The sequence below is a fragment of the Castor canadensis genome, chromosome 9 (genome assembly GCF_047511655.1).
Source record: "Castor canadensis chromosome 9, mCasCan1.hap1v2, whole genome shotgun sequence".
NCBI lineage: Eukaryota > Metazoa > Chordata > Mammalia > Rodentia > Castoridae > Castor > Castor canadensis.
The window spans coordinates 45,825,866-45,851,270 of NC_133394.1; the positions used below are offsets into that span (position 1 = coordinate 45,825,866).

The 25,405-nt window shown below is 35.6% G+C and overlaps 1 protein-coding gene across 4 annotated transcripts in view; it reads left to right on the plus strand.

Annotated features, from left to right (window-relative positions):
* The window catches only part of Ank2 (ankyrin 2), a 230,842-nt gene that overhangs the window by 70,921 nt on the left and 134,516 nt on the right, over positions 1 to 25,405 (plus strand). For 3 of the 4 annotated variants that reach the window (XM_074041573.1, XM_074041571.1, XM_074041574.1), the window contains exons 5-8: positions 16,254 to 16,352; positions 19,572 to 19,757; positions 23,059 to 23,157; positions 24,461 to 24,559. In XM_074041573.1, coding sequence (XP_073897674.1) covers positions 16,254 to 16,352; positions 19,572 to 19,757; positions 23,059 to 23,157; positions 24,461 to 24,559 — 483 coding nt within the window. Of the gene's footprint in view, positions 1 to 16,253; positions 16,353 to 19,571; positions 19,758 to 20,192; positions 20,217 to 23,058; positions 23,158 to 24,460; positions 24,560 to 25,405 lie in introns of all 4 variants that reach the window. The other variant, XM_074041570.1, reaches the window with a different exon arrangement.

Consider the following 25,405-nt stretch of genomic DNA (forward strand, 5'->3'; position numbering starts at 1 on the left):
TTTGTTATTCCTCATACATAACTTGCACGGAGATCAGGTATTGTTTTCTCCATTTTGCAGAAAGGAAACTGAAAATCTATATTGTCTTAATATTTTAAAAATTTTAAATATTTGGTGCAATACCTAATAATTCCTCTTCAAGTATAAATTTTGGCAACTGTAAATTTCTGTATCAATATATTACAGTTCACTATTGCTGTTAAGCTGTGTGTCATAATTTAAATCCCTGGTTTTTTTCCTACTATTTTTCTTCCCTTAAAATTATGAAAGACAAGAGACGTTTGTAAGAGTTTATAATTGCCTTTGACCACTTTTGATATTATCTTAGGAAGGCAGTGTAATAGAATGGACAAGAACACAGAATCTGAAGCTAGGTTGACAAGGCCTAGAATTCACATCTCAGATTTTCTTTCTTTTCCTGTTGCTATACCTTAATGTTCTCATCTATAATACATGGTTTATAATAATACCGTCTGCAGTGGCTTGTGGAGAGCTGAATCCATGTTTAGTACTTAGAACAATGTGGGGCAACTGTAAGAGCTCAGAGGCTGTCATCTGCCATCATTACCAAGTTTAATGACAGTGCACCTGTGCAAGACCAGCCATGCTGCATGCCCACTGCTGCCGGTTGTTGGCACATAAAAGAGTCAGTTTTGTTTTATAGCCTTCTTAGGATACTGTCAATTTGGGTACAGAAAATCGCATTAGCCTAAACACAGATGCCTATGAACCTTTAAGTAATTTAATAGACAGAACATTTAGAATACAGTCATCCATCTCCTAGAGATACAGCTTCATCTAATAGAACAAAGGAGGAGAGTTCTCATCTTAGATATTCTGGATAGTGAAAATTGAAGTCCAAACCACAATGTGGTTTAACCAAATGTATTATGAAAGCCACTTTCAGAGTGGAAAGCTCTAACTAGAATATTGTAAACCTGAAATGTGTTTATGTTGGCTTATGGTACAATAATAAAATAAGTTTTGTAGTACTAGTATAGCTTAGCTAGAACAAGGTATCAATATGGATAAAGTCACAGCTTTAAAGGTATGGAAAAACAACTTCAAATTGCTTTCTAAAAATGCTCAGTGTTCTTAATCTGTATGGGTTAGTTTTTTTGAAGTTCCATATAATACCACTATTTGGGATGATGCTATCTGTGTAGCTATCTCAAAAATAAGTATTGAGAAGCACTAATTAGTGATGCTTTTATGGGTTAGTGTAGCTGTCCAATATAACACAAATGTTATATCTAATATTGTAGCCTTTTGTGTGATACATTTAAATTAATAGATTCAACTTTAGCTAAACTGGCACTAAGTTTTAAGAACATTTTTAAAAAACACTCAACTATTAATATCAAGATGATTCTAGAAGAAGTATACCAGAAACACCTGCAAACACTAGTATTCTCATGAAAGTCAGTAACAAGAATGCTTGTTCATGATACTATTATACACAAGCAATGCAAAGCAGAGAATACATAAAAAATAAATTAAGAAGTAAGAAAATGAATGAGAAAAGACAAAATATTATTGTAGACAGAAGAGATGATTATTTAAAGATAATCCAAAAACTTTGCAGATCAGAAATTGAAATATTTTTATATTCAGTAATGTATTAAGAGCCCACTGTCTGTGTAATTCTGTATCATGTATTACATAGGTATCCTCTCATGGCATTTGGTTAAGATTTTCTTCAACATAAAAGAAGGTAGAAATGAATTGTTCTCTAAAAAGTTAATATTAAAACAAAGATCATTTTATAACCTAGGGCTAGGCTTGAAAAAAAACTATACAGAAGTTTTATCTTTAGTGATTAGTAATGCATAACTTTTCTTTAGTATAACATGGGCATGAAGCTTAATGGTTAAGAAAAGCACTTGCTACAAACAACCAGATAAGCTGGGTGTGGTGGTGCCTGCCTGTAACCCCAGCTACTTGGGAATTGGAGCTCTAGAGGATTGTGGTTCAAGGACAACCTGGGCAAAAAGTTAGCTAGACCCCCAACTCAATAAGTAAATCAGGTGTGGTGGCGTGTGTCCTGGTTCTAGATATGCAGAAGTTATAGGTAGGAGGATCACAGCAAAAGACCATGGGCAAAAACATGAACTTTTATCTGAAAAATAACCTAAAGCAAAAGGGGGTGGGGGCCTGGTTCAAGTGGTAGAGCGCCTGCCTATTAAGCACAGGACCTTGAGGTAAAACCCCACTATTGCCAAAAAAGAGTATATTCATTGTGCATAGCACCTTCTAGCACTGGGGAGGCAACAACACTATCACTGCTTTCCTAACTTTTTGTAATTAAAACAACCAAACTAAAAAGCATCACATTTTATTTTATTATTGCTAATAATTAAGTTTTCTATTTTCTATCATTTTTGCCATAACCTACATTCTTAATCCTAGTAGTTACTTAACAAAATTTACTTAAATATGACTCAACAAGAAACAAAGGTGTTCCTTGTCTCTACTTATATATGAAGTGCTCAATTTAAAGGCTCAGAATAAAGGATTCTTTTTTCACTTTGAACTGTTCAACCAATCTACTCTCCTGATGTTTTCTGGATATATTTCAAATCTCAGCTTCAATTACCTTACCTCATTTGAGGAGCAAACAATTTCTGGTAAAACCGTTTCATTAATAATATTTGTAATCTTTCAATTTACTAAACAAATGACAAAAGCTGTATAAATCTCCCTAAATCATTTAGCAGTTTATTGTCACTTGATTTTGTAGCTAGGAACTGTTTGGGCCATGCTCCAGGATCCTGTCAGCAACCTGAGACAGTAAAAAATTTCTCCAGACTTGTGTATCACACGGCTTTGTTAGATCATGAGGAAAGGAAGCACTGTTTATTGACAGGTCAAATTCTAATTTTAGACTTTGAATGGAACTTAGCATCTAAACAACCTGATTCTGTACTTAGAAGAATTGATAAATATTCACTTGCCAACAAAATGATTTTTATCAATGGCATAAAAAAATCTGTTGACTAGCAATGTCCGTGTCTTTATGAACACAATTTGGCTCATTTGTCATCATTTGAAAGCAAAATAAAAATGGTCAACTCATAAGCCATGACACTTGTTGTTTTGGACAGTCATTCTCCAGAAAATACATCCAATAAATTGGCCTAGTCAAATTTTAAGGGTACAGTTTGGAACCAGTTACATACAGGCAGGACTGCCAGAATATATTTTTGTTTAAAAATCTGACTTGGAACAGAAGGAGAAAGAAAAGGAGAGAACTCTCTGTCCTGGGGATAGAACCTGCATTGTAGATAGCACACAAAAGCAAAGTCTCTTTTCTTGGTTGCCAAGATCCAATTGTTCCATTATGGTACCTGCTTCATTCTGGGTAGTGCTTACAAGCACTGGATTTCTACAACCAAATTTGTTTAGGTCTACCTTTATAGCTTCATACATAGGACACTAAGTCTAGGTGCATGACTAAATGGATCTATGTGTTATCTACAAGAGTTTTGGACTCTTGTATTGAAATATTCATTATTTGAGTTTACGTCTCTGGCAAGTTATGACCCAGAGCATGTTCAAGCAGCTGTTAAACATTGAGAATTCTCTTGGGGTTTACTTCTCTTCTTGATCTCAGCACTGCCAGGAGCACCACCTGCTCTATCTAACTCCCTAGCAGTTTTTAAAACAGTTTGGAAAAGTGTATGTCAGCATGGGCAAAAAGCTGCACTTAGCAATGGAAGAGATTTATGTGAAGGATTTTCTTGTCCTTAAACATCTGTGTTACTTAAACATTATCGGACCTGTTAATATCCCCAGGTCTCATTCTAAGGTTGTAATCTCTGTTGGCATAATACATGCGAAATGATTTGAAATGTTACCTTGGTTCTATCCAAAACTGTAAATATCAGGCACGAGGTAAGTAAGAGCACTATTCTAATTCTGCCCACTGTTAAGTGACTAAGAAGATTTATAGCAAACATTATGGAGTCAAAGAAAATGAAAATTTTATCTTGGGTAATTAAAAAAAAATTGAATCCCTATGAAAAATGTCAGTATATTGGTGTGTCTGCCTGATTCAGAGACTACGTATTTAAGTTTTTTATTTGACATGCAAAGTATTCTATCAGTTCAATAGTAATAATTAAATGACAAAAATGATTGACAGTGCTGAAGGAAGCAATAGTTTTGCTTGAGTAAAGATTTAGACTTTCTGAATGTAGGCTCAGGTAATAAAATGCTATGCTAGTACCATCTGTATTTATGAACAGAGCCACGGCTTTGGGCTGCAATTGACTTGGGCATAACAAACATGGCTTTAAAATAGTTATCTATTAGTTGAATTATATGATTAGTTGAATCATGTAATATTCTGATATTAGATGTGGTTTTAAGGAGTAAGAGCAGCTTTTTATTTTCTCAGACACAGAGAAAAGGAGCCTATTTGGTAATGATTCATTGCCATTGTTCCATTTGTAGTGTATGAGAGAGGTAAAAAGTCATGGTGGGTGTGTTCTGAGTATTTTGATCTGGAAGGTTAAAATTCTTTGCTCCTTGTCATATTTAATCAACATCAAAATAATAAAACAATAACCTGTTAAATTAATACTGTGGCATGATTCAAGATAATTATTTCATCAGAGAGAATTTTTCTCTGATATGGGAAAGTAGACTTCCTATGGTGATGGCTGTTGATCTCACTTTCTCAGTGCCTTGAACCTGTATCAATATTTTTCTTTTGGAAGTAACGCATTTTCTCTTGCTTCTTGGTTATTGACTCACTTATGAAATTGTTCAGTTTAATAAGCATTTTTTCCTTTTTGAATTCAGAGCCTCATGCTTGCAAGGTAGGCACTCTACCGCTTGAGCCACACCCAAAGCCCTTTTTGCTTTTGTTTATTTTTCAGATAGGGTCTTGTACTCCAGCCTGGGGCTACATTGAACTGTAATCCTCCTGCCTCTACCTCCTACATAGCTGAGATTACAGGAATGCTCAACTACACCTGGCCTTAATAGTAACCATTTCTGAAGCACTTGCTATGAGTCAAACAAACTGTTTTACATACCAAAGATCTGAACCTTGTATATATAAGTTTTTCAGCAATTTGAAAGTCTAGAAAATGTACCAAGGAATTAATTTCCACTCCATTTCACTATTCAATAAAGTTTCATCTCTGATATTCAGACATTTTCATTACTTCTATAACAATTTCTCAGGGTTCACATCTGCAAAATCTAATTTTACTTTTTATCATTAAAATTATTTGTTATGTATGATCATAAAGTAATTTATATACATCATTATAAAATTTTATGTGATATCATGAGAAACACTTAATCTAAGATAAACTTAACATTTCTGTAAGCAATTTAAATAAAAGTTAGCATCATATATGCAAAAATAACAATGGAAGAAAACCTACCACTGAATACACTAGTTTTTTTTAATTTTAAAATCTAATTACTTGCAAAAGTGAATTTTCTTTCTTACTGAAAATGACCAACCTGCTTTTTTATATTTGAACCTCATTCTTAAAAATCTCCTTGAGACTTTCTTTGCAGCTCTGTCTTTAGAGTCACTGAATAATATATATTTTAATCACAATAATACTAAGTTATGCTTTCCATACATTATATTTTTAAAAATTTCGTTGGTATTGAGATTTGAACTCAGGGCCTTGTGCTTGCTAGGCAGGTGCTCTACCACTTCAGCCATGCTGTGCATTGAGGATATGTTTAGGGACTCATCCTGACCTTGAAGCTTGGTAGCAATTGTGGGATTCTTCCCACTTTATCTCACAGAATGCTACTGCAAAGGCAGATGGTGAGGTGCAGCGTCTGGAATGGTGACAAGAGCTGTAACTGCCAGCCAGTCTGAGGTGTGTCTCCTGGAATGTCAAGGTTAAGGCCACTAAAGAATTCTCCTCTGCGAAAGACCTAAATCTTGACACCAGTCTGCCTGCAAAAGACAGGAAGGAGACTTCTTCACAAAGGGGAGTTTTTGCTTTTGCTAATTTCAAACACCAAGTACTATGATTTTCTATTCTTGGAGATGGTCATATAATTTGTCAGCTGTGTTTTCCAGCAGGTACAGAGTTCACAAAGAAAGCCCAACTAGAATAAAGTTGACTATTGTACATAATAATCTTAGAAAACTAGCAAATAATACATGAAATTAGGGGTATGGTAAACACTTAAGGCTGTAGTTTTTTCAAACTCCTTTATACTATACATTGGAAAATACATCCACCCATCCCTTCTTATTAATGTAAAGGAGCTGATCTTTTTTATTATTTATTTTTTTAATTTTATTGTTTTTACACTTACTTATATTATATATATTGTTTTGGCCACCTGCACCTCTTCCCCTCCCCCCCACCACCTCTGCTTCTGGGCAGAACCTGTTCTGCCCTCTTCTTCTCCAATTTTATTGAAGAGAAAACATAAGAGATAATAAGAAAGACATAGCATTTTTGCTAGTTTGAGATAAAGATAGCTATGCAGAGAGATTCCTAGCATTGCTTCCATGCAATGTGTATTACAACCTGAATTGGTTCATCTCTACCAGACCTCTTCACTACTTCCTGGTTCCCTCTTCCCGTAGTGGCCTTTGTCATTTCAAGATTACTATGTTAGCTCCTCTACAGTGAGCACATCAACCACATTCAAACTTTAGGTTTCCTTCCCTTTCCCTATTCCTCCTGTGTGCAGTCTCCCCTTAGTGTGTGAGCCATGTCAATAATATCACTTCATTTGTTTTAGGTCTATAATCCGCATATGAGGAAGAACATGCGATTTTTGGCCTTCTGAGCCTGGTTAACTTTGCTTAAGATGATGTTCTCCTGTTCCATCCATTTACTTGTGAATGGTAAAATTTTATTCTTCTTTGTGGCTGAATAAAATTCCATTGTGTATAAATACCACATATTCTTAACCCATTTATTGGTAGTGGGGCATCTTGGCTGTTTCCATAGCTTGGCTGTTGTGAACAGTGCTGCAATAAACATGGGTGTGCAGGTGCCTCTGGAGTAACCTGTGTCACATTCTTTTCGGTATATCCCCAGGAGTGGGATTGCTGGATCATATGGCAGATCTATGTTTAGATTTTTAAGAAGCCCCTATATTGTTTTCCAAAGTAGTTGTACTAGTTTACATTCCCACCAGCAGTGTATTAGGGTTCCTTTTTCCCCACATCCTTGCCAACATTTGTTGTTGATGATGTTCTTGATGATGGCTATTCTAACAGGAGTGAGGTGGAATCTTAGTGTGGTTTTGATTTGCATTTCCTTTATGGCCAGGGATGGCAAGCATTTTTTCATGTGTTTTTTTCGCCATTTGGATTTCTTCCTTTGAAAAAGTTCTGTTTAGTTCAGTAGCCCACTTCTTTATTGGTTCATTAATTTTTTTGGGAGGGGGTTAGTTTTTGAGCTCCCTGTATATTCTGGTTAACAGAATATTTTGTCTAATGTGTAGTTAGCAAATATTTTCTCCCACTCTGTGGGTGGTCTCTTCAGTTTAGAGACCATTTCTTTTGTTGAACAGAAGCCTTTTAATTTCATGTAGTCCCATTTGTCCATCCTTTCTCTCAGTTGCTGGGCTGCTGGAGTTCTACTGAGGAAGTCTTTGGGTATACCTATTGCTTCCAGGGTATTCCCTGCCCTTTCCTGTACTAATTGCAAGGTTTTGCATCTGATATTAAGGTGCTTAATTCACTTTGAGTTGATACTAGTACAGGGTGACAGGCATGGATCTAGTTTCAGTTTTCTGCAGGCAGATAATCACTTTCCCAGCAACATTTGTTGAAGAGGCTGTCTTTTTTCCATCGTGTATTTTTGGCCCCTTTGTCAAAAGTAAGGTGGGTGTAGCTGTGTGGATTCATATCTAGGTCCTCTATTCTGTTCCACTGGTCTTCATATCTGTGTTTGTGCCAGTACCATGCTGTTTTTATTGCTGTGGCTCTGTAGTATAGTTTGAAGTCAGGTATTGTGATACCTCCAGCATTTCTCTTTTTGCTCAGAATTGCCTTGGCTATTTGTGGTCTTTTGTGTTTCCAAATGAACTTTAGAGTTGATTTCTCAAATCTCTGTGGTGAATATCATTGGGATTTTGATGGAAATTCTGTTGAACATGTAGATTGCTTTTGGTAGTATAGCCATTTTTACTATGTTGATTCTGCCAATCCATGAGCATGGGAGATCTCTCCACCTTCTGTAGTCTTCCTCGATCTCTTTCTTCAGGGGTTTGTAATTCTCCTAGTAGAGGTCATTTACATCCTTTGTTAAGTTTATTCCTAGGTATTTGATTTTTTTTTGAAGCTATTGTAAATAGATTTTTTTTCCTATATTCTTTCTCAATCTGCTCATTGTTGGTGTATAAAAAGGCACTGATTTTTGTAAGTTAATTTTGTATCCTGCTACATTGCTGAAGCTGTTTATGGTGTCTAGGAGTTTTTGGGTGGAGTTTTTTGGGTCTTTGAGATATAGGATCATGTCGTCTGCAAATAGGGATAGTTCAACTACTTTTTTAACTATTTGTATTCCTTTTATTTCTTCTTCTTGCCTTATTGCTCTGGCTAAGAATTCCAGGACGATGTTGAATAGGAGTGAGAAGAGTGGGCATCCTTGTCTCGTTCCTGACTTTAGGGAAAATGGTTTCAGTTTTTCCCCATTAAGTATGATGTTGGCTATAGGTTTACAAAGGATCTGATCTTTTCTGACTGTAAAGCACTCTAACAAAGGTCATGTATAGTGACACATGCTTTGTCACAGTGCTTTCACACACTGCTAACTTAAATCTCAGTTCTTTCCAAGAAGCACTCCTGATATATCTCCTTGGAATACAGCATAGTTCAAAGAAAGTTCTCCTTCTAGTTTGGGAATAGAGCAGATATTTAGGAAGTAGGAGCACTTATAACTCAGTCAACTTCAATCAAAGCAGTCATGGTCAACTTTTAGTTTTAGGAGTCCAAGCTAGATAGCATTTTAAGAGCTACGTGACTACAAAACTTGAAGATAACTGTGTAAGAGGTGACTGTTTTTCCTAAGGAGAAGGAAGGTATGGGTTGAGAGGGTGAGAGTGGCATGAGATGTGGTTGACAGGGTTGACAAGCATCTGATCATGTAGCACCCACTGGACATTATGCTAGTTTACCTATTGCTAGATAATACCATACACTCACCGGCTTTGGACAACAATAAAAATTTGTATCATGGATGCTGGTAAAGTGGCTTAAGTGGTAAGAGTGCCTGCCTAGCAAGTGTGAGGCCAGCCCTGAGTTCAAATCCCAGTGCCACCAAAAAAAAAAAAGAACCAGCATTGTTATCATCACAGTTTCTGCCGACCAGGAATTCAGCGGTGACTTAGCTGTGTGGTTGTGTTCAGAATCTGTCATGAAGTTGCAGTCCTCTGAAGCCTTTTCTAAAGGGTTTTCTCTTAAGGAGTTTTTTGCGTGGCTTGTAGGGATGCTGGTTGCTAGTGTGTATGTGGGGGGGGGGGGAGGAACTTTGTTCCTTCTCCCTTCAGTCTTTCCATAGACTGCTTGAGTGTCATGACACAGTAACTCATGTTCTCCAGAAAGGACACCCAAAGGAGATGGCCAGGTAGAGGGTGATGGCTTTTAACCCCAAGAAGTCACATACCATGAATCCCACCATTATCAATGCCTTTGAAGCAAATTGCTAATATGTCCTACATTTAAAAGGAGGGGAAGTAGACTCCACTTAGTGAAGGGAGGAGTGTCAAAGAATATTCAGACACACCCCAGGCATAAAAAGGAAGGTGGATTCTATTTTATTCATTCATCTATTTAAAAAATGCTGTGAGCACCTACTATATACTAAGCATTTTAATAGGCACTAAATAAAGCATCTCAGAAAGAGTGACACTTATATTGAGGCCTAAAAGATAAGAAAGGTAGGGTAGGGGTTTCCGGGAGTCTCTACATCAATAAATCCACTTGCCTTCTATTTTTTTTTCCCTTTAGCCATATAGTTGGCCACTTGTTAGTCATTCATTCTCTGGGTTAAAAACTTCCACAGTTACCTGGGTATGATGGTACTCGCCTGTAATCCCACCTACTTGGAAGGCTTAGGCAGTAAGATTACAAATTCAACGCCAGCCTGGGTGACTTAAAAAGACTGTCTCTAAATAGTAAAAAAAAAGAATGAAAATAAAGAAGGTCTGAGGATATAGCTCAGTGGTACAGCAGCTGCCTAGCACAGGCCACACCCTTGGTTCAATCCTCAGATGCAAAAATGTTCCATAACTGTAAAATGATGGCTTCCTTTTCAGCTGTGAATTTTCCTTGTAGAAAACTGAACAATTTCTTTTAATCTTTGAAGCATATTGGATGAGCCTAGGTTGATATACAATGATAAGATTGTAATAAGACCAAATAAAATAAGAACGAATAGTTTATAGAAATCTTAACTTATAAGCATCTGAACTTCACAATTAATTTCAACTCTGATTTCTGAGTAGTATATTTCACTTGATGTGCTATACCTTATCCTTGAGCTGAGAAATTATCTCAGGTACAGCTTTAGCTGCGTGGTAATATTAGAACATATTACAGTTTTCTGTGTATCCATCTGGCTAAGATCTTTTTAATTTTAAGACCTGTAAGAATTCTTTTTAAAATGTATTCTTGAATTGGCTTTTACCTAGGTTCAGTCATTCAGTCATTCCTATTACTGTTTTTTGTATGTTTGTTTGTCTGTTTGGCTTTTTTTTTACTATTTATTAGACTCATCATTAGGTTTAGAGAACAGGGTTTCTCTAGTGAAATATGTGTCCACAGTGACAACACTCTTATTTCCCCTAAAAACACCTTTTGTGGGAAGGGGAAAATGGAACAAGAAGAGGAAAAACGGTGGAAAACATTTCGTTTTTCTCCAGCTCTGCCATCTTGATTTCAGTGAGACCCCAATTTCTTCCCCTGTCTGCATGCTCAGGCTAGAGTGTACCTTCATCTGGTGTAAACTGCCGAGCTCATGTTCATTGAATTTTCTAAAACAGTCCAATTATCAAAAGAAATTCTCACCAACAACTAAAACCTATTGTTGAACTTATATTACTAATGTAGATGGAAACAAATTTGGTACTACTAGTGTTTGAATTCTCTAAAACACAGCATAATTTCTGGATTTGAATAAGTAGTAAACTTGAGAACTGTTACTAATGACTAATAGATAATACACACTGAAACCACTTCTAAACATGAAGTATAGCATAAATCCTGAGTACTGAGTTATAGTTTAAATTACCAAATGGCTTTAATATTCATAATTCTCACTTTCATTGGGAACACCTTCTTTCCATTCTTCTAGACTACATAGTCTGGCCATTTTCTGTTCCATCCTTTCCATTCCTGGCAAAGTAATTTCTTTAAAATGCAAATGTGTTAATGTCAAATCCCAGTTTAAATCCCAGCGATTCCTGAGGCTTTCAAAATACAATACAGATTCCTTAGCAAGGCAAATGAGGACTGATCCCTGCCTGCCTCAGCCTCCTCTCCTCACCAGCATTAAATTTTGTGCAGGTCCCCATTTGTCCCATTTTCTCATCTCATATTTCTTCTGTCTGAACACCTTTCTGCTGTGGCTGACATTTGTGTTTTCATGACTCAGTTCACGCTGAGTCACTCCCAATGACATCTTTCAGATATAATTTCCTTATGCAGTTGTTTTGTGTGCTTCACCTATGTTCTCTTTATATCTAACAAATAACATAAAAAACTGCGCAAATATCATGTGTCCACTGAACCATAAAATAATATTTTGCTAACTTATTAATCTCAGTTCTAGACTAAATTCTTATAAAAACTAGTTTTGTCTTGCCTCTGAATCACTAAAGCTGAACACAACACCTAGAAGTGAAGAGTCACCAAGCCACATTTGTTGAATAAATGCAAATAAATAACAAATAATTAATAATTTCCTATAGACAGGAGTAACATTAAAAATATTTAATGACCAGTTGCTACAGACATGTATTGGTCATTCCAGAACTACTGTGACAACTGGCAAAGCTATCCCTGTTGTAACTACCACATATCAACCAGGGCTATGTGTATCTTTGACTTTTTTTTTGTATCAACGGTAAGAAACTACATATACTTTTACACCTACATGCAATCAGACTGTCTTAGAAAAACACAGAGATATACAATACATTGGAAAGCACCTTAGTGCGTGTATACGGAGACCAATGATACTGTGTTGTTAAGCCATTTATATGTGAAGATAAATGCTTTCCTATAAAGTTTAGAATGGTGTTAAACTGCTGCTGGGCTCTGTCCTAATTACTTAAGGGAGTGTTTCACATTCCCTAACCGGCTCTTTCTTACTAAACAGCAGGAAGACAAGAAAGGATGATCTCCACACCTTTAGGATCACTAGTAAATCTTTATTGCCTTATCTGAAATATTCTGTAACAGCAGACAGTTCCCCCATCTCTTAACCAAGATGCTGTCTTGGCTTGAGTTCCTATGGCTTTTTATGCACACTATTGCAAATACTGCTAAAGCTGATTTACCCCTGCTTCCCCTCTGGTTTCCTGTCACACCAAGCCAAGGTGTTCATGGTCACCAGAGTGAACGTGCTAAAATGCAAATGTGTCATGGAACTCCCTAACACAAACCATTCAACTCTTCTGCATCACCTGTAACAAACTTCTTAAGGCATTTTCAAAAAATGCAGTTGGTTAACTGCAATTCCTAGGGGAAAGGAGGTATAGGAATGCTCAGGCATTACTGTTTCTAGAGAAAACTATCTCACAGCTAGGCAGAGGACCACTCAAACACAGGATAAAGTCCCCATTCCATTACAAAAAGACTATTCATGAACAGGTATTTCTCTGTCACTCCAAATTCACTTACAAGTTTCAGGACATCTACCAAATTACCTAAGTGTTAGATTCCTCATCTGCCTTTGTTAGAATGATAATACCAGTGTTGTGGCACTATTAAGGATAGGAGTAGTCATTTGTCATCCAAACCAAGACACTATTAATAATGACTCCAGTATACTGTGCATGGAGATGGGGTGTTCTAGGAAAATCACAGCATGTGATCACTAGAATTTGAGGAGACATAGTCACAGTATTTCTCAGAGTAGATAACATAGAGCAGAAGCTCAGTCAATCAGTTTTATTTTTATTGTTCTTCATATTTGCTCCTCTCCTCTCCTGGAGACTGTGGCACACTGAATTGTTACAGGGCACACAAATGGTGTTCACAGTGCTCTCTACCACTGTCCTGGACGTTTCCTTATCACTGCCCTTTTCCTTTGTAGACTATATCTTGTAAGCCTTGATATTTTTCTCTTTATTCTACTACCTCTAATTCTTGCAGGTCTCAGGACAAGAGTGCAAAAGAGGCTCACTTACAGTGTGACTGTTTTTTGAAACATTAGGAGCTATAGATCAAGCTAACAAATGGTTAAATAAGTGTGTCCTGACCTGACAAATGTCTTCATAATAGCAAGACAGATCCACATTCATATTTCTTGGAATGAATCCCTGCATTTCCACACAGGACTGCAGTGAGGGGAGTGCTGGTCCTAGGACCCTAGTCACAGACAGCCCTTCTTCTCTTCCATCCCTGGCTCCATCCACACCACAGGAGCATCAGCTAGAAAGATGTGAACACCCAGTCTGAACCTATTCAGGCTCCATTTATCTCCTACTTCAACCTTTCCCTAGTAAACAACTTGTGGACTGTGTATTTGATTCTTGTTGCTGCTGTTAGGAATTACTATGCACTCAATAACTCAAAACAATACAAATTTGTTCCTTCCTAGTTTTGGAAATTAGTCTTACAGGTTCAAAACCAAGGTGTTTATATTGCTGTTTCCTTCTGGAGGATTTAGGTGAGACTCCTTCTCCTTTCTGGCTCCAGATTCTGGACTGGAGATCATGGTCTTAGATCATGGCCAGTTCCCTCATCATGGCCACCATCTTCTCTCCTCTCCAACCTTGGGGTCACTTGAATAATGCAAGATAATCAGTCCATCTCAACATCTTTAACCTAATCACATCTATCAAGTTTCTTTTGCCATGTAAGGAGGAATTTACAGGTTCCAGAGATTAGGAGACAGACATACACGAAGACTGACTGCTATTACAGTTGAGCAAAAGACCCTTGGGAGGATAACAAGAAAGAAGTCTGAGCAAGCACTGGGAGCACACGTAGGCAGGGATTTTGGTAGCCAGGTTCTGGGGTGTGGTTGGGCCATCAGGGAGTTCAGTGCTCATGGTAGGCATGTCTCCTTGGCCCTCAGGATGATTCCTTTCTTTGCTCAGCCAGCAGAGGTCCCTCTTCAGCTAAGCACCCAGGGTCAGGGCCTTCCATAGACAGTGGCCTAAGGATGGTCTATCTTCTGACCTCTACTGACCTGGCAATGGCTTTTTATTTCCCTTTCTCCTGAATCTTGTATAGACAAGATTCTATCAGAGGAAAAACATTAGGAAATTGTACTCCACTAAAAGTTCTTTTTCTTACTGCCTCCCTGCTCTTACTTGTCATGAAAGATCCCCATTCCACACCCACTCATTGTTTTCAACCATCTTCCCTGGCTTTCCCTTCCTTTGAATCTCTAATTCCATCCTTCCGCCACCTCTTCAGTGTTCTTAAAATACACATGATTTCACCTGCTTGCTGTGTTTTTAAAAAATATGCTCTATCCAGCTAGCAAGCTGAATCCTACAACACTTGAATTCACTCCTCTTATAGGATTTCTTTTAGTTTTAAGTTTTCATCCACCATTGGAAGCATACCGATTTTCTTTCATAATCAAATTTTAAATTACTTATTCCACTAATATACTCCATATTTTACTGCATCTTGGTCACTTTGTGTAATGTTTCTACACATATACAATGTACATGGAAGAAATTTCATTTCAATAATTTAAGACTATTTTCTCCTTTTTAAGTTTTTAATTTTTGAATGCTCACATATGCTTTTATTTATTCTCACTAATGCATGGGAAAAGAGCATCATCTATGTTTAATACTCTGACATGGTTTTCAGAAAATTGCTAGGTTTTGGGAATTCATGAATTATTGTACAAGTTTTCTTTTTTAAATAAAATTTTGTGCTTTTTTCTTTTTAGTTAACAAGGTTTATATATTCCTAAGCATCTAATAAAAAGGAAGCCTGCCAATTTCAACTTAGTTTTAAACTCATGTTGCAACATTTCAGTGGTTTTTTCCATGAGAACATATGTAATGTCATCATCCTGTCTACTACATGTGGGCACTTGTGTCTGTCCCGTTTATCCAGGTATCCCAGGGATGGCTCAGCTAGCACTGGTTGGATTTTAATAAATATGAGGAGATGGATGTAAGAAATAATTCTAGAATTTTGGAGTGGCTTTAATATAAAGATGTTCAGTGCAAATCATGCTAATTCAATCAGGAGTACAGACTTTTTTGTTTCCAATCAAGTCCGTAATCTCTCCTCGCCTATTCTGTTCTGAGCAGTAATTTATACCACTAAGAGTGCTAGATAAATTTTGTACAATCAAGGCAATCATAGTCTGTTTAAAGAGTTTATGAATTGACAAATATAGAAGATATTATATAGCTATCATAAACACTATGTAGAGTGAGAACTCTCTCTATATAGAATTCTTTATTTTTGTGATACTAGGGTTTGAACTCAGGGCCTTGTGTTCACTAGGTGGGCTTTACCTCCTGAACCATGCCATAGTCCTTTTTTGCTGTAGTTATTTTTTTGGATAGGGTCTCATAGTTTTGCCTGGGCTGGCCTCAAATCACAATCCTTCTTCCTATGCCTCCTGTGTAGCTGGAATGGCAGGTATGTACCACCATTTGTTTGTTGAGATAATGTCTCACTAACATTTTTCCTGGGTTGACCTTGAACTGCAATTCTCCTGATCTCCACCTCCAGACTAACTGGGTTTATAGGCATGTGCTACCATGTCAGCCTGAATGATACAGATGTTAAGATATGAGATATCTTTAATGGTGACAGTGATGAGAAATGAGAATCTGGTACTGAAATGAAGACAGGAAATAAGAGAAATACTTCTTCCTTCTTCTCTCTGCATTCCTTTAGGAATTGGGTGAAGGAACTAGTTTTATAACAGTAAATACAAGTGTGATTTATTCCATATGGAAGAATGATATATAGCTCCACCTTTTCAAAGGCTTACTCCCTAGTGTACTCTCTTCTCTTATGTTGTGTTCTTCTTCCCTGGTTTTAAGCTTTACAAATGATCAGAGATGTCTTCTTTTTTATTGTTTGTCCTCAGAATGGCTTCACTCCTTTATACATGGCTGCCCAGGAGAATCACATTGACGTTGTAAAGTATTTGCTGGAAAATGGAGCTAATCAGAGCACTGCTACAGAGGTAAGACCGCCATCTTGAAGTTCATATTCTTTCTGCCAGTTGCAAGGATCTCCATAAATATGCTAGAAATGCTCACATTACTGTTTTAATCTACAACAGTGGCCAGTGAGCGCCTCAGGCTGTGCACACAGTGCATGAGTTTATTCCTTCATTTTAGATTAGTGATCATTTATTCTTTTTTGTTTGTTTGTTTGAGGAAGCAGGATCTCCTTGTGTAGTCCAGGCTGGCCTCCATCTTGTGATACTCCTGCCTTAGCCTATCAGGTGCAGGAATTATAGGCTAACACCATGACTGCCTGCTTTATCTAGATAATTTTTAATGACAATATGGGTTCCTTTCCAGACAATTAAGTATTTAGGTAAAATGAATGCTATGTGTTTCCTATGCTGCATTGCAGGAGGAAGTCATTAAAATCTATATAATCCATTTTATAAAAAGAAAACTTTTTATGAAACCAATCATAGTCACTGTCTGACAGCTTTATTCTTATTAAAGGGAAAAATGTAAAGAAATCACTATTAATGAGACCACATTCCCTGCTTATAACAAGAAGTGTAAAAACCCAGTATGAAATGTGTGCATTCTCCTGTCAGTCTACACCAATTATACACTCTTGCTGTAAGAATCCATTGTGAGTTTTAGGATCTGGGACCTTTTTATGTACTGACACAGTTTTGGTTTTTTTTGTCCCTGGGTAGCATGTGAATATCTTCAGGCGAAGCTTGGGTAACAAAGACTGTATCTTTGAGAAATGTAGCAAAAAAAATAAATAAATAAATAAATAAATAAAAATAAATAAGGAAGTCCATTTGTTTTCTTCTTTGTCCTTGAAGTCAGAATCATTTTCAGGTGAAAATCATTACAACAGAATTCCTTTTCTTACTAAATAGACATATTGTCTCTAGTGTATGGTTTAGGGAAACGATCCCAGCTGACACATGGTTCCTTGGGTCTAGACCTCTGTAGCACTTCAGTTAGAGCTCAAAAATACCCCTTTATGTTTGATGCCTATGTGAAGGCCATGCTGTTGGAAACTGCAGGAAATTAACACCTTAGATTTTCACACAGGAAGACAACATTTGCAAAGGAATCTTGGGTGTTTGAATCCCAGATTAGATATGAGTATGCCTTATTTGTTTCATTCTTAAAAGATTATTAAGTAACTAAAATTATTTTTTCCTGATTGGGTATATATGAACTTAATTCAATAAGCCCTAACACCAACCCTAGTGATTCTCAAGAAACACATGTGGGCAAAATAACATTTTTATAAGGGTAGATTGTTGGTTGCCATTTCTATGTGGTATGGCTGAATTATCTTCTGCAGTCTCTTGGGCACATGTGTGACTATATCAGTAGGAGGCACTTACCCTAAACTAGTTGTAGCTGTAATGTGAAAAATTAATTAGCAATTATGACATTAGTCCTGCTTTAAAAAATCAGATAATATGGGACCATTCCGCATTACAATGAAACTTATGTATGTGAAGAAGTGTTTAAAGTTTTAAAATTTCTCATACCTATAGCAATTGGTAAATAAATGATGAAAATGAAGCAATTGAACTTTAATGTGGATTTCATTTTCATAGAGGTAGTTGAAGCACTTGAAGAAATCCTTATAAATATTTACCCTTCTTTCCTGAAGTGTAGCTTAGAATGAATTCCACATGGTGGAGACTTAACTTTAAATTCTCTCAAGGGAGTCTCTGTCCTGACAGTACCATTTTTATATTACTCTACTCTCTTCCTTCTTTCTTGCCAAAAATCAAAGGATGGAGTCTTTTTAATGAGGATCTGTTCTGTGCAAATGCTTTATCTCTGAGAAAACAAAATAAAGCTCACATTCTTACTATAGACTATCACAGTGTCTTGGATAATAAAATTAAATATGTATATGGTAATGAGTTTATGCCTTCTTCATTCACAGAGTAGTTAATTTGTGTCAAAGTTGTAAACATAAGCTACTACTTTTCATCTTAAGATGTGGCATATTTTACTCCTCCCCTCTGTTATATTTAAAATTAAAATGTTATATTTAAACATATATTTATATTTAAAATTAAAATATTATTATATTTAAAATTAAAATAGTGTGTTATATTTAAAATTAAAATATTATTGAAGAGAAAAGTTAAATGCATATTATGGTTGGTACTGCATACATGATATGATACACTTGAGGAAAATTATTTCCCTCAAAAGTCTGCAGCTACCATTTTAAAGATTATTATTGAAAACAAATTGAGTGGATTGTGTCCCTAGTTTGTAATGTTTAAATGTGTATCCTGTTTCCCTTATTACTTCTGTCTACAAATGGAGATTTCTAAGATTTTGTTTCAAATTTGGGGCAATTAAGGAAATTTTTACGTAAACAGTCTAGAATATGTGCTTTTTTCTATTTACTTGTTACCTTGTCATGGACTAAATACTTGTTTCTAGAGAAAAACATGACTTTCCTAACTTTGTAGCATGGTTATCCCCAAGACCCTTTTAACTTTGTATTATCTGTATTATTAAGCTAGCCCTTCTTGTTGAGTTTAGAATTAAAAAAGTTGATTTTAAAAGTCTTATATAGCTTATGCAATTTTAAAATAAATGATCATAACTATCATTTGATGACCTGATGATCTTAATAAAATTAATGATTAGCCTCATTTGCTAAAGAGTTTTAGACTATATTATATCCCAAACTACCAAAATTAGTTTAGTAATAGACCATGTTATCTAAGGTGGTTGTCATTTTCCCCTAACCAGCTCAGAAACAGTAACTTGCAAAATTGATGACTCATTTTATTTTTCTATGTAGGTTACTCTGCTTCTTGTTCCCAGTTAGGTTTGGTTTCCATTCTCTTTACCCTTCTTTTGTGATTTCCTTCACACAAGCTGACATTACTTTGTTCTAATTTTTCTTTTCCCCACACCATACATTTGATCATACTCTTGCTTCCAAATGATCACATCCTATATTTACTATGCTTTGTTAGAATACAGATGTTTTAAAAAATGTACAGAATAGAAGTTAGGAAAGCAATCTGATTAAATAAGTCGTCAGTATGACAAACAGCTAATTATAATCTGCTTTTGATCATCACCATAATCTTTAACCCTTTTGTTTATCAGTCTTAATCATTCCTTCAAACCTTAGCATCATTGCTTGGAGCTGAATCCCAAGCATACAAAAGTTAAGGGAAGATTATTTTCTTCTTTTCTTTTACCAGGATGGCTTTACTCCTCTAGCTGTGGCACTCCAGCAAGGACACAACCAAGCGGTGGCCATCCTCTTAGAGAATGACACCAAAGGGAAAGTAAGGCTGCCAGCTCTGCATATTGCAGCCAGGAAAGATGACACCAAATCTGCAGCACTGCTGCTTCAGAATGACCACAATGCTGATGTACAGTCCAAGGTAAAGCCCAGGGCGCTAGTGGAAAGAGACTCTCCACTGCCAGATTCTTCCTGGACAAGGCTAAAGAAATAGACCATAGTGATAATGCAAAATTACTGCTGGTCAGGAAAAAAGATAAATTTCTCTCAGAGGTATTTCATAAAGAAGGGGACTGTCTATTGGGTACTGTAACAACAAATTAAATGCTAGATAATTTTTTTAAAAGATGAAGCTCAGCTATTGAGATATTTGCTTCTTTATTCTATATCGGTCATGAATAACAGAAAAGAATTAGAAAAAAAACAGCATTATGTAATGTTTGGGATATCATTACTCAGTAGACTGCATTGTGGCATGTTGGAATAGCATCCCCAGTTGCAGAGAGCAAATTGACTGTTTCCTTGATTTGGCTCTGTTTGATATCTTCCCTCTTTTTCCCACACAACCCTGCTTCAGATGATGGTGAATAGGACAACTGAGGTACAGTATTACGGTTATGACAACATTCTCTCATTTTTATTTTATTTTTAGTTTTTGCCTAGTTACAATAAATGCTCACTAATTCATACTAATGATTAAAGTTTCACTAATGGGAAATTATTTAGGAAAATTTCCCAGAATTAAGGGAAATTCACAATTCAAACATATTTAATGGAACGTCTATTTGAAGCATCAATAATTCAGTGAAACTTAAAATAATTTATAGGAGTCTAGCATGAAATGAAACTCTTCCTTAGCATGTATTTTAATGAGTGACTTTTATTCTGAACTTTTTGCAAAGGCAAAAAATGATCTTGTATTCTCTGTGAGAATCTCAGATTAGACTTTAGGAAAGTGAGATATGGGAAATGTGCTAATTGCATTGCCTTTTTTCTTTTTCCTGTATGCTTTTTTTTTTTACCACATTGTTTACAATCAATAATGATATTGAGCACATCATGGGCAAAATAGCTGCTTTTTCTTGTAAGTCTTAAAATACTTGCAGATAAATCGTTTTCCTCATACTAAAATAGTTCACATTAATCAACAAGAACATTAAGTTCGGAAGCCGCTCTGTAATGGTGTGTGTGTGTGTGTGTGTGTGTGTGTGTTCTTCCTTTGGTCATTGCTTCAGAGAGTCACCAAGAGGAACATTATTGAAGATAAATTATAAAAATTAATCTATGTTGAAAGGCAAGTACCTGTTTACGTAGTTGATACTTTGAGGGGCGTATTCTTCAAACTAATTTTATTTGCACACTAGGTTGTGAACTTGTGGAGCGTTGAGCATCCACACTTAAGTAGTCACTGACAGTAATGCATTTTTTCAAACTGTTATCTTCTTTATTAGTACATTTATCTATTGAGATGCCAATGCACTCAAATTATTTGGGTTGCTTCTTCTGTTCCATATCTGTGCATGGAACCTAAGTTGGAGACAAAAGAAAAAATACCCAACTCAACTACGTGGTGAAATTATTCAAGATAGGAGCCATGCAATTTGATCTTGATTATTGATTTTAATAGCATTTTTAGGTGCTTTTTGGTAAAATCTTTTTTAAAATGATACATTTTTAAAAAACAATATTGGCTGTAAACGTTGTGGTTGAAAGTAGCAGTGTGGATGGATTTGTATTGCATTATAAATATTTCTTTGATGACCATAGGATACAAAGAAAGGAAACCCTTCATCTAAAAACCTCCCTCTTCCATGTTTTATCAGAGGGCTAACAGCTGCCTGTTGATCCAAGATTTATAACTTGAAACATTATCATGGATGCTTAATGAGGATGTGTCAGACAATAAATTAGCTTATTTTTATAAATGAGAAAAATAATGTTATCATACTTGAATAATTTGGAAATGATTCACCAGGAAGTAATATGTTTTTCTAAAATTAAATTATAACATGAATAATGACCATATATTCAGGATATATCTGGGTGACAGGAAATGGTAAGATCAGAATGAAAAAAATCCAATCAATTATTTTAAAATCTAAAAATTTGATATTTTATAAAATAACAGTCAGATTGAGGGGTGTTTTTTTTTCCCCTTCATTTTGACATGAATATTTGGCATTACCTGGACACAAAACTATCTTGACCACAGTGATGGGGTCGGGATTAATAGTTAACCATGCTTATTTTGTGTCCTGCTCTCTATGGTCAGAAACTGCTTGCATCTAATGTTTCTGATAGCACAGAAAAAAATCTGTTACCTAAGTTATCTGAATGCTTACTTAGGAGGTTTTAAAAACAAAATTAACAAACTCTATTTGACAAGTCAATAGAAAAACAACAATGGTAACTTTGAAAATATTTCTTAAAAACAGTATGATACCCATCCAAGTTCATGTCCAGTAAAAAAGAACAATGGAAAATAACATGAAAACTGTAGGATGTGATAGCCACTTAGGGCTCTCTATTTCTTTTATTAGATCAAGAAAATTAGAATGTGGAAAATTATCAGATCTTTGTGTCCTTTAAGAAGAAAAATGTTAATAGATGTCTATTGTGAAAACCAAAAAATTTCTGACTAGATTTCCATCAAAAAAAGAAATGACAGGAAATACACTTTTCCTCATTTAAGATATTTTGGACTTCACTTTTAAAAAAATGTTTTGAGAGTAAACAGTTTTCTAATGCCCATGTAATTGGTTTAATCACATTTTATTTTATTGATGAAATTTTATTTAACATTTAAACTTGAATTAAACTAATTCTTTTCTTTATTTCATATTCATGTTGATATCAAATATGTTGCTTTTTTGTTGTTTTTTATGTCATCTTTGTTTTTAAGTTCATTTTATTTTTACTTAAAGCAGCCTGCTTAAAATATCATGACAGTATAAATGATATGGAATGAGCTGTATGTCCTTCATAAAAATTTTCACAGTTCCAAAGATATAATGCAAATCAATGCTATTTTAAAAAGCAAGAACAAAACCACTGCTTTCCAACTATCTGAAAAACTCATTTTTATTCATAATTATGTTAATCCTATGGTTGAAACCTTGCATGTTTAATCACATTCTGTTTTTCTCTAATATGCAAAACCAACTCAAGAAACATGGTTTTGTATAAACATGTCATAAACAGATAAATTGTTATGGTAATTGAAAATGATGTTGCCAGTAAATGTAGGATATGTATTTACTACTTGATGTAGCTATTTACCAGCTTTGACACTATTATTATTTGACATTATTATTAAAGCATTTATTGTCTGAGGTGTGCAGCTCATGTTAGGTAGAGAGTTACCCTGTGACTTTCCTCAGTGGTGTAGTGACCAGCACCCACAGAGGTGCGATGCCTTGACTGCCCTCTCTTTCTTTCCACAGAGTGGTTTCACCCCTTTGCACATAGCTGCACACTATGGAAATGTCAACGTGGCAACTCTTCTTCTAAACCGGGGAGCAGCTGTAGACTTCACAGCCAGGGTATGGATTAAAATAGTTTCTTATCTTCGACAGCAAGAATTGGGTATTTTAAGCAAGTAAAAATGAATACCAATGGTTTTTTAAAAAGGTTTTGTTTTGATTTTTTTCCCCCTTTTTTGGATCTTCCTAAAGATTCTATATTTTCCATCTTTTCTTCAAGTCACAGGAAATTATCATGACAAATGAACAGGAAAGATGTTATAAATTCCCATGCATACAAGTCATTTGCAGTAGTTGAGAAGGCTAATTTTGACATGCGTTAAAACAGTTACAAAGTCAGACCATGAATCATGAATGATCACCTTCAAGTCAATGCACAATGAAACTGAAAACACTAGGCACAAAATATGTAGATAGTATGTCTTACAATACGAGAGCATACAACTCAATGGGGAATTTTTTTGTTGTTAACGAATTGACATAGGAAGCCTTAACAAAACACATAAAAAGATGTCATGTGGAATTCTCTGTTTAATGGTATGCTTTTATTGGAAAGAATTCATTTACATGGCAATGTTTATGTGAATCAGTTAATGCAATATGTAGATGTTTAAAAAATTATGACACAAAAATATCCAGTATGTGTCTTTGTTGTAGTGACAAGTGATAGCTAATAAAATAAATAAATATAATTGGTTCGTATACTGTTTTTGTCCTTAGAAGTCTTCTGTACTGAAATGATGTTGTGCTATTTTCAAGTTAGTTCTCTTACTGAATTATTTTAAAGTTGTTTTGAATAATCATTTTTTCATTGGGTGTTGATATGTATATTTGTTTCCTACTTTTTAGCATAGAAAACTTTGAGATTCCAGACTCCCTAAGTGCATGGGTGTTATAGAAAGACTTTATACTAGGGTTCTATCTTAGGTAGAATTTGAGTGTTTGTTTCTCCTTTTGTCTCTTGACTGTGAGGTATACATTCAATACATATATTTTAATTATTGACTAACTTACACAGTTTTGTTCCATTTTTCATTTTCTAACAATAGTGCTTTGTGGTCTTTGTGCTTCTTTGTTCCTTAAAAATGAGACATAGAGGACTGGAGGCATGGCTCAAGAGAGTAGAATGCCTTCTTTGCAAGCGCAAAGGCCTGAGTTCAAACCCCAGTACCAACAACAACAACAACAACAACAACAACAAAATATATATATATATTTATATTTGTATCAGACATTGAAGCCATAGAAAGTGTGGGTCAAGTCACCACGTGGATCATAACCTCCTTTGTGTCATATAATATGTCATCATTGCCATCATGCCTGTCATACCCAACTTGCTCTGTTTGGTCTTTCCATGGTATAGAATGGAATCACTCCTCTGCATGTGGCTTCCAAAAGGGGAAACACAAACATGGTGAAGCTCTTACTGGATCGTGGTGGTCAGATCGATGCCAAAACTAGGGTGAGTGTTCTTTCAATTTCCTGCCATTACCATGTTTGTACCCTCTTAGGAGGCACCTTAAAACACTAGTCAGTAAACGCAGGCACTGTGTTTTCAAGGAAATTGCTTTCTTGGATTAGACTGAAATCTCATACAACATTTAAAAGTTTCACATCATAAAGTGAAATTAATATTTGCTCATAAATGCCTGGAGAAGCAGAATACTAGTCCTGCAATGTAATGGTTTTTCTTATTGGGTTTCTGGAATCAAATATCAAAGACTGGGTTTACACATTTACACATTTCTCTTTTGGGTAGTTATAAATATCAAGAGCCCAAACTTACTGGTGTATACGAGGCTATGAAAATGTGACTTTTACGTAAAATATTTGAGTACATGTTGAGTATCTTTTCCTTCTGACTATTCAGTTCCTGAGTGGCTGTGTTATAATGATGCTAGTGTGCTTATGAAAGCAAAGCATGCAGTTGGTATATTCTACCCTCATTGTTATCTTGGGAGAAGTGGTGTCCTTAATTCATGTCAAACTTCTTAGGCAAAATATCTTTCTGAACTTTTAACGTACTTCAGTAAATAAGATAACATGGTTGGCAGTAGAGTACAGATCTGAAGGTGAGTCACCTGATTTCAGATCCTACTTCTGTTATATAGTTAGCTGGATAATACTGGCAGTTTACTGGCCTTTATGCTGCTAAGAATACATGTCTCATAAGGTTATGTGAGAATTATCTCTGTTTTATTTTATAAACTGAAGTGATGGAGCCAGACATAGTAGAGCACTTTTGTAATCCCAACTACTCAGGAGCCACACCCCCAGCCCTTTTTTGCTTTAGCAGTTTTTCATGTAG